A 14,916-nucleotide genomic window follows, 5' to 3' on the forward strand; every position below is an offset into this window, starting at 1 on the left:
TTTTTTACTAATTTATTAATAAAATCCAACAAAATTATCAGAATTTTTCTGATTTAAATATCTCACTGTAACGCCATCTTCATAAAATGACAAAATTTCCCGCGCAAGTCAGCTGTCATGTCCGCATAAACAGTAAACAGCAAGTGCGACGCTCCAAAAATTAATAAAAATAAAAACAACAAAAATTACAAGCAGTTAGTTATAAAAAACATTTGTTTTGAAAGAAAATAACCACCAAATAAGTGACCAAAAAGCAAAAACCAAGGCCTACCAAAATGAGCCGTAAAAAAAACTTGGACATCTTGTTTAACCAAGAGATCAATGAGAGCACCATGATCCAGCGGACGAAAAAATATCTAAAGCAGAAAATAATGAACACAAATGATAAGTATTACATCAACAATCAATACTACACGAAAGAAAGACAGCATATTTATGACTTAATTCGTCGCACTGTAGAATCAGGTGAGAGTAACTCAGCTTTATTGATAGGTCCACGTGGCTCTGGCAAGACGTCCTTGATAAACTCTGTTCTAAACGAACTGTCCAGCTCTCTAAAGGACTTTAAATCAACAGCGTTGATTGTCAATCTCAACGGACTGATCCACACTGATGATCGGCTGGCACTCAGGGACGCAACCAGACAGATGCAGCTAGAGAACGTGGTAGGAAACAAAGTGTTTGGTACTTTCGCTGAAAACTTGCACTTTTTGCTGGAGTGTCTCAAGTCCGGGGACAAGAAAACCTCCAAGCCGTGTATATTCTTGATAGACGAGTTTGACTTGTTTTGTCAGCATCACAATCAGACTTTGCTGTACAATTTATTCGACATTGCTCAGTCAGCGCAGTCTCCAATTTGCGTCCTAGGAATAACTTGCCGGCTAGATGTCATCGAGCTGCTGGAGAAACGGGTAAAGTCCCGGTTCTCGCATCGCCAGATCTTCATTTTTGCTGGTAGCGAGACCAAGGAGCAAGGAGGTAATGACAACATTGTTAAACTGTTTCACTACTTGCTGAGTATCACGGATGATGATGATGATGACAGTGATGATGGAGAAATCGACAAGCAGTTTGCAGCTGCTTGGAACAAAAATATTGACAGTCTAGTAGCCAACCCGGCGGTACAAAAGTTGCTGCAGAGATTCTACCAGCTTGATGTTGGAGAGCGTCTGCTGAAAAACTTGTTGTTTGTTATTGTCTCGGGGCTCAATGATCAGCATTGCAAGATAGTCGTTAATGATATTGTTGACGCCAGCAAAATATTTGTTCAGGATGATAAACTGCTGATGCTGCAAGGTCTCTCTGTGCTGGAGTTCAGTTTGGTAAATATATGGATTTATATATTTGTTTTGACTTTGTTGATAATTTTTTTGTGTTTCCTTTTTAGATCATTGCAATGAAACATGAAACTGAGATATACGATGAGCCGTTTAATTTCGAGGCGATTTTAAATCGTTATGTTAAATTTGCTAATCAGTTGTCCTCGATTCACTCCGTACAGAGGCCAGTTATTATGAAGGCTTTTGAACATATTAAGGTAATTATTTATTAAGAATATTGGTAATTTTGAAATTTTTATTTGACTATCATCACAAAAAGATTTTTATTTAATTAAATAAATAAATAAATAAATTTTGTTTAGAATCTCCAGTTACTTACTCCAGTCAACAGCAGCGGTGTCGGAAGTTACTTAAAATCCGAAAAAGAGTATCAATTTTTCAAGTTACTCGTCACATCGCAACAAATTATTGAAGCTGCTAAAAATTACCCTGGATTGCCGACAGAAGTGTCGCAATGGGTCACTTTCAATAATACCTTGTAAATTAAAATTAAATCTAAGTAAATATTATTTATTTTATTATTTAAAAAAAGAATACATTTTTATACTGAAGACAATGTTGATATTTAATCACCTTGCTAATTTAGTAATTGGTGATGTATACTCAGGGCATTCGTTAGTTAAAATGCTTCTAGACTATTATTAGTATTATTTTATTTATTGCTTTTATTATAAAGATATTTAGAAATTTTTGGTAGAATTAGACTTTTAGATTATTTTTTGTTAATTATTAAATTATAAATATTCATATTAATAGTTTTAAAAAATTAAAAATACTCAATAGTAAGCTCTTAATTAATTAACCCATGCTAGAGTATTAATAACTGGCGTCTGATTAATAGTATTAACCGCCAATGGTGAACGATTAGATTTTTTGCGGGCCATTATTTTAATAAAATTGTTCATACGTTTAGATTTACGATAATTATTAACAAAAAAATCATGTCCTGGATTGACACCAATGTCTAAAATATCAGTCAATTTTTTTTCTCCTGTAAAAGGTCTTAATGCCGACATTGCTCTGCTCACTCCAATCTATATAACCAAGTAAAAAATAAAAATTAATAAAACAATATTAACTGACTGAATATTTTAAATTATAATTAATAATTTAAATCAATAAAATTTCCTATTACCTTTGAATGTTTGATTTTGTGCTCAACTAAATCAGCACCCAGTAGTTCTTCACGCATCGACATTCTTAAAGGTATTATTTTATCAACAATCCACAATAGAATAATTGAAGAAAAAAAGGACCACGTTGCTAAGCATAGAACAGTGAAACTTTGGATTCCTAATAAATACCATCCACCGCCTTTGAAAAGTCCACTTCTGCCGCTTGTTGTGGTTAGAGGCCATGGATTATCAGCAAACAGGCCTATTGCAATCACTCCCCACATGCCAGTAATGCCTGAAAGAAATAAAAGTTTGAATTATTGTTAAAATTATATTAATTTGTTCAATTTTTTAGCAGAAGCTTAGTTTGGGCATTTCCGCTGAAAATTAAAAATTTGGTTAGTTTATTGTAAATTTTATAACTCACCGTGAGTAGCCGAAGCGCCAACAGGATCATCAATTCTCAGTTTATCAAACAGTGGCATGGAGAAGCAGGTAATAAATCCGCCGACTCCACCAACAATTATAGCTTCCCAGGCTCTGTATAAAAAGCAGCCGCCTGTCACCGCAACCAGAGAACCAAGGATACCATTTATTTGGCTGAGAATGTCTATTCCCTGGGAACTGGACAAGCTGAAAAATAGTCCAACTATTCCTCCGCCAATACTTGCCATGACTGTAGAAACAGCAGCGCGGGCTGAATACTTCCATTTGTCGTCTGTAACACCGTAAGTGCTTCCACTATTGAATGCTAGCCAGCCCCACCAGAGCACAAAGAGTCCCAGGATCGCGTTCACTGGAGATCCCAACGGTAGAGGATCCAGACCGTAGTCGTAGCGACCAAGACGAGGTCCTAACATTATTGCACAAGCTAGCGCTGATATTCCACCGACCAAATGAACTGGTCCTGATCCGGCGATATCGACGGCTCCCAAGTTATAGAGGAAACCGTGGTCACCCCATACCCATCCTGCTGGTATGCAATACACGATGGTGTTGAGGAAGGAAAATAGGCAATAAGCCTTGAAATTACATCTGGGGAAATTTAATGTAGGTAACTAGTAAAAAAGTGTTTTTTTAAATATCACGTGACAAATTTCAAAAGGGTGTAAAGAAAAAATTTTTTTTGACAATAAAATAATTGTTTTTAAAAAATTATTTTAATTATCATTAAGCTTAAAAATTAAAAAAAAAAATTTGGTAAGCCAAAAAGGCTTACAAAAATTTTTTTTTACAATTGCTTGGCAAATATATTTTAAAATTAAAAATGAAAAAAAAATTTTGAAAAGTCAAAAGGACGTATATCTAAAAATTCCCGCCCTTTTGGCTCAAGGAATTTAAAAATTTTTTTAAAATTTCTAGATGTAAAATTTTTTTACTAAATTTCTTTTATTATAATTTTATTGTTATAAAAATCTGAAATTTATTTAAATATGTCTGTTAAATTCAGTATCATCTAATTTTTTGGTATTTGTCACGCAATATATCATCATAATTACCTTTCTGCCATAGCACCGCTGACAATTGTCGTAGAAGTAGTAGCAAAGCTTAACTGAAATATAAATGCCGCACAAATAGGACCCATAAGTTGATCATCAACTGTGGGATCAATGAAAAATCCACTGGTACCAATGAACTGATTAGTAGGCGGTCCGTACCCGAAACTCATCGCAAAACCAAAAATCCAGTAAGTAAGTCCACCCAGCGCGATGTCGACGATGTTTTTCATCATAATGTTTACTTCATTTTTTAGGGAAACGCACCCGGATTCCAGCATTCCGAATCCTGTTTGCATTGTGAAGATGATGAAGGAGTTGCTCACTATCCATGTGCTGTCTTCCTTGCCGATATTAAATTGCGAACTTATATAAATTGTTCCATTTGATGTGTCACTGTCATTAGGGCTCGCGGTTTCCATTAGGAAGAATATTTAAATTACTCAGCTACATGAGCAGAGGTGAATGCAAGCAAAAGAACAAGTTACGAGTGAACGATTATTTGTCTTTTTAAACCACCCAGATAAACTTGTGTTAATATTTAATTGTCAAATAGGCTTGCAAGCACGACATGACAGTGTTCATGTGAATAACAAACAGAATAATTGATAATCTTCTTCCTTAGTACAGTTTACTATTTTTTTATATCGTCTTCAAAGAGAATTAGTAATGCGTAGAAAGATTTTATGTATTTTTAGTTTTTTCTGGTGCTATTTGCTGTAAAATACTTCAAAAGAAGACAAGAAAAAAATTAAAGAAATAATTTGAAGACCTCCCCGAAGTTATATCTGAAAATAAACGAGTTTTTTCAGTAAAAATTTGCAGTGGATTACAATAATTAAATTATCGATAATAATAATTAAATTTTATTGACGTAAATTTTATTTTTGCACATCTTAATTAATATAATAATTTATCGATACACATTAGTCTACTAATAAACATAATTTAGTATAATAAATAATCACCCGATCAAAAAAAAAAAAAAAACCGCTTGGCTAAATTCATGATTACACAAAGGCAAGCTACTAATAAATTCAATAATTCATCGCACAAAAACTCCACGGGAAATTGATCCTTGTATCAAAGAAACAGGAAAATTATTTAGGCGTGTACAATTATGATTAACAATTCACTAACATTGGAATTTATATTTAATTCGAGCTATTTAAATAAAACGTAATAGATAGATAAAAAATAATAAAGTATGCTTTAAACATCCACGAGGAATGATAATGTTATGCAGTATTAATATTAATAATATTGTTATTTATTATTATTATTATTTTATTATTTATTTTTGCTGTCAAAATGTTCTTTCTTATGATTCGATTACTTTTTTTTTGTCTCATATAATTTTAGTTATCTGTGAATTCTATTGAGAAATACATTCTCAGTGAACATTTAATTATAATAGAGTTGAGTAGTTATAATTGGTTTTCTTTAATGGTTCCCGTAAACATTCTCGTCACTGTACGCTATGTAAAGGAAGCAATCCTCTTCGTGGTGTTCCTGGACAAAAAAAAATAAATTATTATACATTTAAAATCCCAGTAATTTATATTTTAAAAAGTGTCCTTCAATAAATAAAGTTGTGATGAAAAAAATTGCGAAAAATGATCCAGTATTTTTAGATTATTTCATTTTGAAGGATGTCAAATATATTTAAATATTTTTTGACCTCAAAAAATAAAATGCGAAGCGGCTTATGTTATTTGGAAGTGAAAATTTATTACATGTTTTTTTGTTAACTTTTGATAAATTTTTAATAATTTTTTTAAAATTAAAATTCAAGAACTCTTTAAAATCAAGTACGTGATTATTATTTTGATAAAAATTTGTGATGTAAGCAGATAAGCACAACTTTTTTTTTTTTATTTACCAACTACTGTTTGTTTGAGGGGACTTTAATTTATTATTAGATGTCAACAGCTGATTTTCCGTAGTTATTTTTTTTTTCAAGACTTTATGACAATTTTAAGTTTATGATTTTATTTGTAGTAATATTTTACTTTATGTACGACTTTTTGTAGTAAATTATGTATATTTTATAAAAATTTTTTTTTTAAAAAAGTACTCAAATAACTTTCATTAAAATTTTACAATTAAATAACTGATTTAAAAATTCAATATAAATGTATTAAAATAAGTGAATTTTTTATGGCAATTAAATTATTATAAAAAAAATTTGATTAAAAAATTTTACATGTAAAAATTAATAAAAATTACAAGTGAAAATTTTTAGAAGCATTTTTTTTATTGTAATTGATTTGTTATTAAAATTTTTAAATTAATCCATAGCTAATTAAAAACTTGAAAATATTTTATAGAAAAAAATTTATCGAGTTTACAGGTAAGTATCTATTAAAATTTCGATAAAAGTCTGGTGATTAATCAAATACAGTTATACATATTTACATACTATTATCATTATATTATATTACTACTACAATGAATCATTAAACACTTAAACCCGACAAAGAAAATATCTACACTCAATAAACATAAAAAAAAAAAAAAAAACTAGCGATAAAAAACAAATAAATGTAGCGCGAATTACCTGATAAAGCGAGCCCATGGTAGCACTTGTGGGTGGGATGATGTTGTTAACGAAGAAAAACAGTGCATCTTCAGGACGCAAGTGGATGCGTTTGCGGATCAAGAAGTAAAATTGACCTACAGTCAAGTCTGAAGGCACCAAGTATTTCTGCTTGTCAAGGTCGCTGATTTTAGCTTTCGGTGCTTTTTCGACAATCACCTGCAATTATACACTATTAATATAAAAACATCTCTGCTAAATAACTTTCACCAAATCGAGGATGACAATCAATAAAAATGTAATAACAACAATAATAATAAACAGATTAGTGCGTAAAAAAAATAAGACCCTGAGTATATTTGTAGTGTAATTATATATATAATTATATATACAAGTATGTCGTCACTAGTATGTAGGTGTGTACAAAAAATGGTTATTAAATAATTTTAAAAGTCATTTGATTTGTTGTCACCCATGTTATACCTAAAAAATTAAACTCTTTTCTCAACATGACAGCCATTTGATGAACCAACATAAATATGAGTATAAATAAATAAATATATGACGTATACTCACTGGAACTCGATCAGGATATTTCCTACGTATTTTTTCACCTTCAGCCTTTCTCTTTTCAAATGGATGCTCCTCTTTATACTGAAATTTCATTTTATCAACAAATAATATTAAAACTTAGCAACCCAAAAATTAACTCTCCGTGTTCGCACTTAATCTGATGCAATTACTTTTTTTATTATTCACTGTTAATAACAAAAAGTATAATTTTAATGACGTTTCAATTTAGTGAAGTTGTTTTTGTGTACTCAGTATATAAATGCGCAAGATTGCAATTGTACAGCAATGACGAAGTGACTCGACTGGGGGTAGAGGAGATTGACAAAGACAGAGACGGAGAATGAATTGTCTTTTTTTGACACCATCGATTGGTCTGTCTAAATATATCAATATCTTTTTTTTTATTGGCTACTGAGTTTGTAAAATAACCGCGCATTGGTTCGTCCCTTGGAACTTTTCATCTGTTGGCTGCTAAATAAGCTCGCGCTTCTATTGGCTGCGTCTTTTTAAATGCTTCCTGCTATTGGTTATTTTTTTTTACTTCAATTTATTAATTACTGAATAAAGTACTTTATTTATAATTATTTATTAAATAATTAGTTAGTAAAATATATTTTGTTTTAAATAAATAATTATTTTTTTCAGATTGGGAAAAAATGAAAATTTGAATTTGCCGCTTAAATTTTATGCGCGCCCTCTATCTTGGATTTTAAATCAGTCTAAAAAAATCGAATGGTTATGTTCTGTTAATCTTGCCGATTGGAGTAAATTTGTTGAATTAAAATATTTAATTAAAAATTAATTATTAATCTGAATCGGATTATTCGAAAAAATGCGCAAGGAGACTTCAGTTTCTTGGTTCGTCACACAAAGAGGACGAATTTTTATGATGGGCACAGCAGGTTTTACAACAGTTGCATTATTTGGTTTGCAATTTGTTCCACATACTTTGGGATTAAATAAATACTTTGAAATAGTTACAATGCGGAGGTAATTTTGTTTTTTAATTAATTACTTTATTTTAATGACTTTTGTCAATTAAATATGAACAAACAAAGTATTTTTATGAGCGACAAAAAATTTTAAAGAAACAAAAATTTGATAAATAAATAAATTAACGTCTCAGAATTGAATAAATAATTTTTAAGTTAAGCTACAAAAACTAAACAAATAATTTTTTTCACCAGACTGGGAAGTCCAATACCGTTAACATCAAACCTCGAAAAACTATGGAACCAAGTATTAACAGATATAAAAATAAGCGATTACCACAAAGAGCTTTTACGTCCATTCATGGTCTTCGGATACGATTCCTGGCACGCCGGAAGCCTGTACTCTCGCTTTGGAGCATTAGTCGGAATTCCAACGAACTTCGTCTACGAAAATGTGTCTTCTATAGACAAAGACAGTATAATCGTCAACGATGACCCAGTAGACTGGACTCGCAAAGATGCCAAAGAGTTGCTGAATGCTCTAATCTTGTCGGACGAGGCCAAAAAGTACGCGATGGCCCGTGAAATAATGATGGTCAATAATCGATTTGTTTACTTAGAGTCAGCCGCTAACGGTGGTTTATTCTTTGCGTGTTATCATACTGCTTCCAAATGGAATGAAATTAGGAATCTCCTGGAAAAGCCTTTTGGCATTCGTGCCTTTTTTTACGTTTGCTTTGCTGCGTTTTACTGGGGAATCTGGGCCATGCAGAGAGATGCTTTGACTCGGCACTACGAGTTTGCTGCTGACAAAAAATTATCTGAACTCGGTTCAGAGTACGTTAGAGGTGGACTTGAATTTTATGATAAGACTTTGCAGCGCAATACTGCTCTGAGGAGTTTGCTCGGTGAGAGAGGCAACAAACTCTACACCGCCATGGGTAACGACTACTCATTCTTCCGTCAAAAACACCTGCCTTATACTCAGAGAAAATTTTTCTTCGAAGATATTGTTAAGCAATTCCATAGTTCGGCTGATAAACTTTAAATTTATTTTATTTTTATAAAAATCTGTAAATAATTTATTAGAGCTTGAAGTTTTAAGTAATCAACGAAAAGTATATATTAATATTTGTATTTAATGATAATTAAAATTACAAAAAAATCTACAATTACAAAGGTAAATTAATTTAATTCCACTCTATTTTACACATTAGCTAATTATGACGTTAGTCCCAGCGAACCCAACTGAAATAAAAATAAATTTATTATTCAATTATTATTATATTATAATGAATATAAATAAATATTTAATAGTACTCACTAATGTTAATTTATCTTTTTCTTTTTCAAGAACTTTGTGAGTTTGTTCTTGATCAAATTTAACTACGGCAGCAATTACTCTAGCTAGTACAAGGGTTTCTTTACCCATCATGTACTCGTAGAGGATATTTCTTAGGTACTCGATTTCTGTTGAATCTTCTAAGGTAGATGACGTTTCACATCTGAATTTAACGAGTTTACGTAGTTCACTTAGCTCGCGACGTTGCGCTACTAAGGTATTTTGCATATGATGTAATGAATCGGTTGTAGAGTTACTTAAAGTATTTTCGGTCTGTAAATATATATAATTTTTTTTAATATAAAAAAAATTAGGAGCTCTTATACGTATGAATAAACATGTTCATTTTATAAAAATGATTTATAAATTATACTTACATGAACTTTTTTACTTTCTTCAATAATTTTATTTTTTTCCTGAATGTATTTATCTTTCATCTGATCAGCATCATTTTTCAGCTTATCTATCGTCTCTTGCAACCGACTCACCTCATCATGATGTTTACTCTTTGCGTCGACCAATAAATGCTGTTCAGTCCTTAAGCTTTCAATCTCTTCAGACTTGGCTGTCAATTCTATCTGAAAGTCTTTCAGCTGTTCTTTGTACTGCTGGATCAAGTCACTTTCATAATTTTTCTGCCGATCTACAAAAAGACAACCAAAAAATTATTTAAAAAAATTACTTAATTACCTAAGTACATAAATAAATAAAAAAATAAATAAATACCAAATTTCTGATCGAGCGCAGCTTGCAACTCAAGATCTTTATCATCAAGCCTGGCTTGAAATTCTTTAACCAACTGCTTCATTCTTACCCGCTGCTCTTCTTCGCCCATCGCCAACTGATCTTTCAGTTTGTCCATTTCATCTTTCAAGTCCGTATTGATATTTTCTATTTGTGCTTCGTTGGTTTTATAATTCGTCACCGTCCTCTCAGCATCCCGTAATTTTACTTCAGCATCATTCAATTTAACTTCTAGTTCTTTGACTAATTTTTTCAAATTTTCAAGCTCAACACTGTTATTATTGTTTGCTGATTCTTCAACTTCTTTTATTTTCTTCTCAAATGCTTTTATTTTATCGTCATAAGACTTATTTAATTTATTTAGTTCTTCTATTTGTACTTTTAATTCTACTTTTTCATTGGAATGTTCTTTTAATAAACTTTGCAATTCATCAATTTTAATAAGTAAATCTGTTTTTTCTTCATTATACTTATTAATTTCTTCATCTCTTTTCATAACTTCATAATCTCTTTTTGTTATTTCTTCATCTCTAGTCGTTATTTCTTCATCTCTTATTCTTATTTCTTCATCCCTCTTAGTAATAATATCATCTCTTTTCGTTATTTCTTCATTTCTTCTCTCTACTTCTTCAGACAACTTATTTATTTCTTCTCTTTGATTCTTAACTAAATTTAAATTCGTCTGCATTTCTTCAGCCTGCGCTTCTATTTTATCATTCCGTTGTTTAATATCTTCCTTATACTTTTGACTTTGTACTTCTAGCGCATTTATCACTCCATTACATTTCTTAATCTCTTCATAAGTTACTCTCAAATTGTCATTAACTTCTTCCAAAGATTTCTTCAAACTCTCATTATCATCAACTAATTTTTTAACATGTTCCTCAACCAATGCTTTCTCTTTCTCAATTTCTTCTAGCCTTAAAACCAAAACATCTTTCTCCCCAACTCTTTCTTCCAGTCCTCCAATTACTGTTTTCAATTCCTCGTTCTGATTTCTTAAATCGATCAACTCTCTTCCCAATTCTCTAATTCTTTCTCCACGGTCATCATCACTGCTCTTCAAATGATCATTTTCTTCTGCCGAATTAACGTTTTCGCTTTTAAGTTCGGACAAAATTTTCTCTAAATCGGCCAACTTAATTTTGAGCGAATTGTCTTCTTCACTTACAACTTTGTTTCTTTCACATAAAGCGTTAATATTATCATTCAATTTATCAATAACAGAACAATTATCTCTCACTCTACATCTTAATTGTTCAATTAAATCATTTTTAGTATAAATAATGTCCATTAACATTTCCAGATCATTATTAACTTTAATATCCGAACACTTTTTACACTTAATTTTATCTTTACAAAGCACCTCGCGGTATTTCGACTTTAATGATTCAATAAAATCATTTTTAGCGGAAATTATATCCATTAATGCCTCAAATTTATTTTTAATATCAATAATATCTATACAATCATTATGAGCTATACATTCTAATTGCTGTTCTTGTTTTTTTTGACATTTTTCATTCAAAAAAACCATTTCTTCTCTTAATTCTTCAATCAGTTTATTTAGTCTTTCAATTTCTTTACTCGAGTCTTCATTAAAATTTTTTTCTTGAATTAATTTACTTTCTTCAAGTTTTTCTAGTTTTTTTTGCGTTTCGCCACACAATTTTTGATAATCAAACAATTCAAAGTTGACTTGTTCTAATTCCGAGTACAATTTATCGGTTTCTTGTTTCAATTCATTATATTTAGCCTCAAATTCTTCTTTAATTTTGTTTCTTTCTTCAATTTCACGTTCACCGCAATTAGAAATCATTTCTAAAATCAACTGCGAAACACTGGACATATTATTATCAATAATATTTTTATAATCAGTAACAAACTGTTGTTTTAATTTAAAGTGTTCAGATTTAAAGCTACCAATATTTTTTCTGCAATTAATAATACAATTTGAAATTAATTTTTTATCATTATTCAAACTACTGATGACATTTTCGTAAGAAACATTTTTGTTATTAATTTCAGTGATAATAGAATTACAATTACTGAGTTCTGTTTGCAGAGCAACAATTTCTTTTTGCGTATTGTCTAACTTCAATTTAAACTCTTCAATAATTTTATCATTAGGATCGACGAGCTCATCAGTTTGCACTGAAAACTCTTGTGTGTTTTTAACAGCAACAACAGGTAAGTCTTTTAATTTTTCCGTGAGTTGTTTTATTTGCTCTTCTTTAATTTCCATTTCCCGGTGGATAGCCAATTTATTTTCTGCCAACGAAATAGCAGACTCTTCCTCACGCAGACGAATTGCAGTGACCTGACTCTGTAAGTTTGAAATTTCGTCGTTCTTGATGACTAAACTTTCTTCAAGAGATTTTATCTTTTCATAATTAGAATTCTGTATAGATTCAAAGTCTCGTTCAAGTGTGAATTTTTCTTGCTCCAATTCGCCGATTTTTTCTTTACTTCGTTTCAAAGTTTCTTTATACTTAGCAACCAAAGTTTCAAATTTTTCTACTTTATTTTTCAACGAACCATTCTCCGCTGACAATTGTTGGTGTTGTTGCTTCAACAATTCGACCTCACTTTGATCCGTAGAATTAGACTCGTTTTCATTTTTATCTACAGGATCATTTTCTAGCTGCATCAAATCTATTTTACTTCCATTAGCCTGCAGCAATTTTATCTGAAATGAATAAAAAAGAAATAATCAAATAAATAATTTTAACAATTTACAATAATCTAAATAAATTACTTTGGTATTAAGAGTATCAATAATATGATCTTTCTCTTCCATATCATTTCTCAAAGCTTCTTCAAGATGTGCTTTAGCTTGCTGCTCCAATGTACACTGCTCTTTCAAATTACCAATTCGCTTCAATGCTTTGTTCTGAGTTTCAACCAGCAATGTTTCTAATTTAACTTTTATTCTCTCCATTTCGCGGTAGTGATTAACTAAATCTGTGAATCTTCCGCGATATTTGTGGTATTTTTAAGTGATTTACGGTAAGCTGAATAAATTTCTTCTTTTGTCAGCTCATCGAATTGATGATTCGTCACAGTATCATCAGCTTCACTCGCCGATTGATCCATGTCTGACTGTAATAACAATAATTAATTGATATTTACAATGTTTTATTAAGAAAAAAATTTTTTTGCTTCGTTTAAAATTTTTAAAACTATAAAAATATTATACGATCAATTTTTTCAATAAATTCACTTGAAAAATTTTTAAATATTTTTTTTTATATTTTATTAATTAAATTAAAACTAAAAAAACATTTTTTAAAAATTGCACTTATAGTTTTTCAAATTTTCTACATGTCAAATTTTTCTTCCATTAATTTTTTTAATAAGAAATTTTTAAAAATTTTCAAATGTCTTTTAATTTTATTTTCATCTCAAAATTTAAAAAAAAAAAAAACAGAGCATAAAAATAAATATATTTATTCAACTGAAAATAATCAATAACACACTAACCTGTAATTGATAAATATTTCCAGGGCTTTCAAAAATCGGAAACAATCCCGACTGCGTATCGTTGCTGGTAACACTGTTGACACTGGATGATCTCGACAAACCAGTGGTATTATTAGACAACAATGACGAGGATGACAGTGATGTTAAATCAATATTTTGAAAATTCAAATTTTCCCTGGGACTATTATTATTTTTGGCTGCTCCTACTGACAAATCAACCCAACTATTATATCAACAATCTACCCGCATAAATTACCAACCAATTAATCAATATAGCAATAGTAATAGTAGCTTACGATCGTCAGTGAGTGTCACAAGATCATCAGTGTCAGTAAGACTAAAATTGTCATTAGAATTTTTAAAGGACGCCTGATCTCCGGAACCAGTAAGTGACAAGTTAGATATACCTGGTGACACCGCCTGAAAAATAAAAACAAAAATTGAAATAATTTAAAAACTAATAAAATTGTAAGCTGAAATTAATTTACCTGAGCTAAATGTTGCATACCAGCCTGAAATCTAGCAGGCGATTGTTTCATTTCTTCAGTTAACTTGTCTTTGAATTTTTTAAACATTTTTATTTATTTTATCAACACTTAGTTTTTGATCCTCGGTGGTGTTCTATTAATTTCGTGTTAATTAAAAAGGCTATTTCATAAAACTGATATAAAAAATCATTATCTAAATTATCGTTACTGCTGTGTGGGATTTGACATACATTTATTACACGTATACAACTGTAATTATTTTAACAATTAAATAAACAATAACAAAATTTTAAAATAACTTCATATATATATATTTTTAGTATAAAAAATTAAAACATTTAAAAATAATAAAAAAAAAATAATAATTTTCATTACACTTATTTCAATTATTTAATTTAGAGTACGTAAGTACAGTTTTATAAAAAAACTAAATAACTATTTGATATTGACTATACCCATATCATAATAATAATAAGAATAATTTTAATAAGTAGTTTGATATATTGATGACAAACTTATCTATAGTGTGATCATAATACTGAAGTTAGCCGTCAGCTGTCAATTTTAAAAATTCTTATAACAAATCAGTTACAATAAAAAAATGGTTCTGAAAATTTTTACTTGTAATTTTTATTAATTTTCATGAAAATTAATTTAGCAGATGTTTAAAATAAAAATTTTTCTAATAAATAAACTACTGCATTGAAAAAATGAAAAAAAAAAAAATGGACAATTAGAAAAATTTTAATAAATTAAAAATGCAATTTTTTAAAAATAATTTTTCGAAACGAATTTTTTTGTTAAATAAAATAAAAAAATGGTTAAGTGACAGCTAACTTAAATATCATCAATTTTCACAGGTAA

General features: G+C 29.9%; 5 protein-coding genes across 5 annotated transcripts; 2 read left to right on the forward strand and 3 right to left on the reverse strand.

The window, feature by feature from the left end:
• Positions 1-107: 107 nt before the first annotated feature.
• Positions 108-2,004, forward strand: Orc4 (origin recognition complex subunit 4). Its single transcript, XM_074251494.1, has 3 exons — positions 108-1,322; positions 1,388-1,537; positions 1,643-2,004. The coding sequence occupies exons 1-3, from the start codon at positions 276-278 to the stop codon at positions 1,820-1,822; spliced, it is 1,377 nt and encodes a 458-aa protein (XP_074107595.1). The 5' UTR covers positions 108-275; the 3' UTR covers positions 1,823-2,004.
• A 130-nt stretch (positions 2,005-2,134) lies between these two features.
• Amt (Ammonium transporter) lies at positions 2,135-4,684 on the reverse strand. The gene is made up of 4 exons (XM_074251492.1): positions 3,955-4,684; positions 2,883-3,490; positions 2,476-2,750; positions 2,135-2,374 (listed from the first exon to the last, which is right to left on the reverse strand). Exons 1-4 carry the CDS (start codon positions 4,371-4,373, stop codon positions 2,135-2,137), a joined length of 1,542 nt encoding a protein of 513 aa, XP_074107593.1. The 5' UTR covers positions 4,374-4,684.
• Positions 4,685-4,801: 117 nt separating this feature from the next.
• Atg8a (GABA type A receptor-associated protein autophagy-related 8a) lies at positions 4,802-7,356 on the reverse strand. Its single transcript, XM_074251503.1, has 3 exons — positions 7,067-7,356; positions 6,512-6,709; positions 4,802-5,463 (listed from the first exon to the last, which is right to left on the reverse strand). The coding sequence occupies exons 1-3, from the start codon at positions 7,154-7,156 to the stop codon at positions 5,395-5,397; spliced, it is 357 nt and encodes a 118-aa protein (XP_074107604.1). The 5' UTR covers positions 7,157-7,356; the 3' UTR covers positions 4,802-5,394.
• Positions 7,357-7,726: 370 nt separating this feature from the next.
• Positions 7,727-9,322, forward strand: LOC141532897 (transmembrane protein 177). Its single transcript, XM_074251495.1, has 2 exons — positions 7,727-8,053; positions 8,251-9,322. Exons 1-2 carry the CDS (start codon positions 7,896-7,898, stop codon positions 9,041-9,043), a joined length of 951 nt encoding a protein of 316 aa, XP_074107596.1. The 5' UTR covers positions 7,727-7,895; the 3' UTR covers positions 9,044-9,322.
• On the reverse strand, positions 9,115-14,454 carry LOC141532890 (uncharacterized). The gene is given in 9 exon segments (XM_074251488.1): positions 9,115-9,243; positions 9,320-9,610; positions 9,715-9,980; positions 10,064-12,770; positions 12,840-13,078; positions 13,081-13,183; positions 13,565-13,767; positions 13,861-13,984; positions 14,053-14,454. Coding segments are annotated over 9 exon segments (4,047 nt in total). The 5' UTR covers positions 14,140-14,454; the 3' UTR covers positions 9,115-9,216.
• Positions 14,455-14,916: the final 462 nt, after the last annotated feature.

Source organism: Cotesia typhae, unplaced genomic scaffold (genome assembly GCF_013202065.1).
Source record: "Cotesia typhae breed Kobodo isofemale line unplaced genomic scaffold, CoteBio_Ctyphae contig_69, whole genome shotgun sequence".
Taxonomy (NCBI): Eukaryota; Metazoa; Arthropoda; class Insecta; order Hymenoptera; family Braconidae; genus Cotesia; species Cotesia typhae.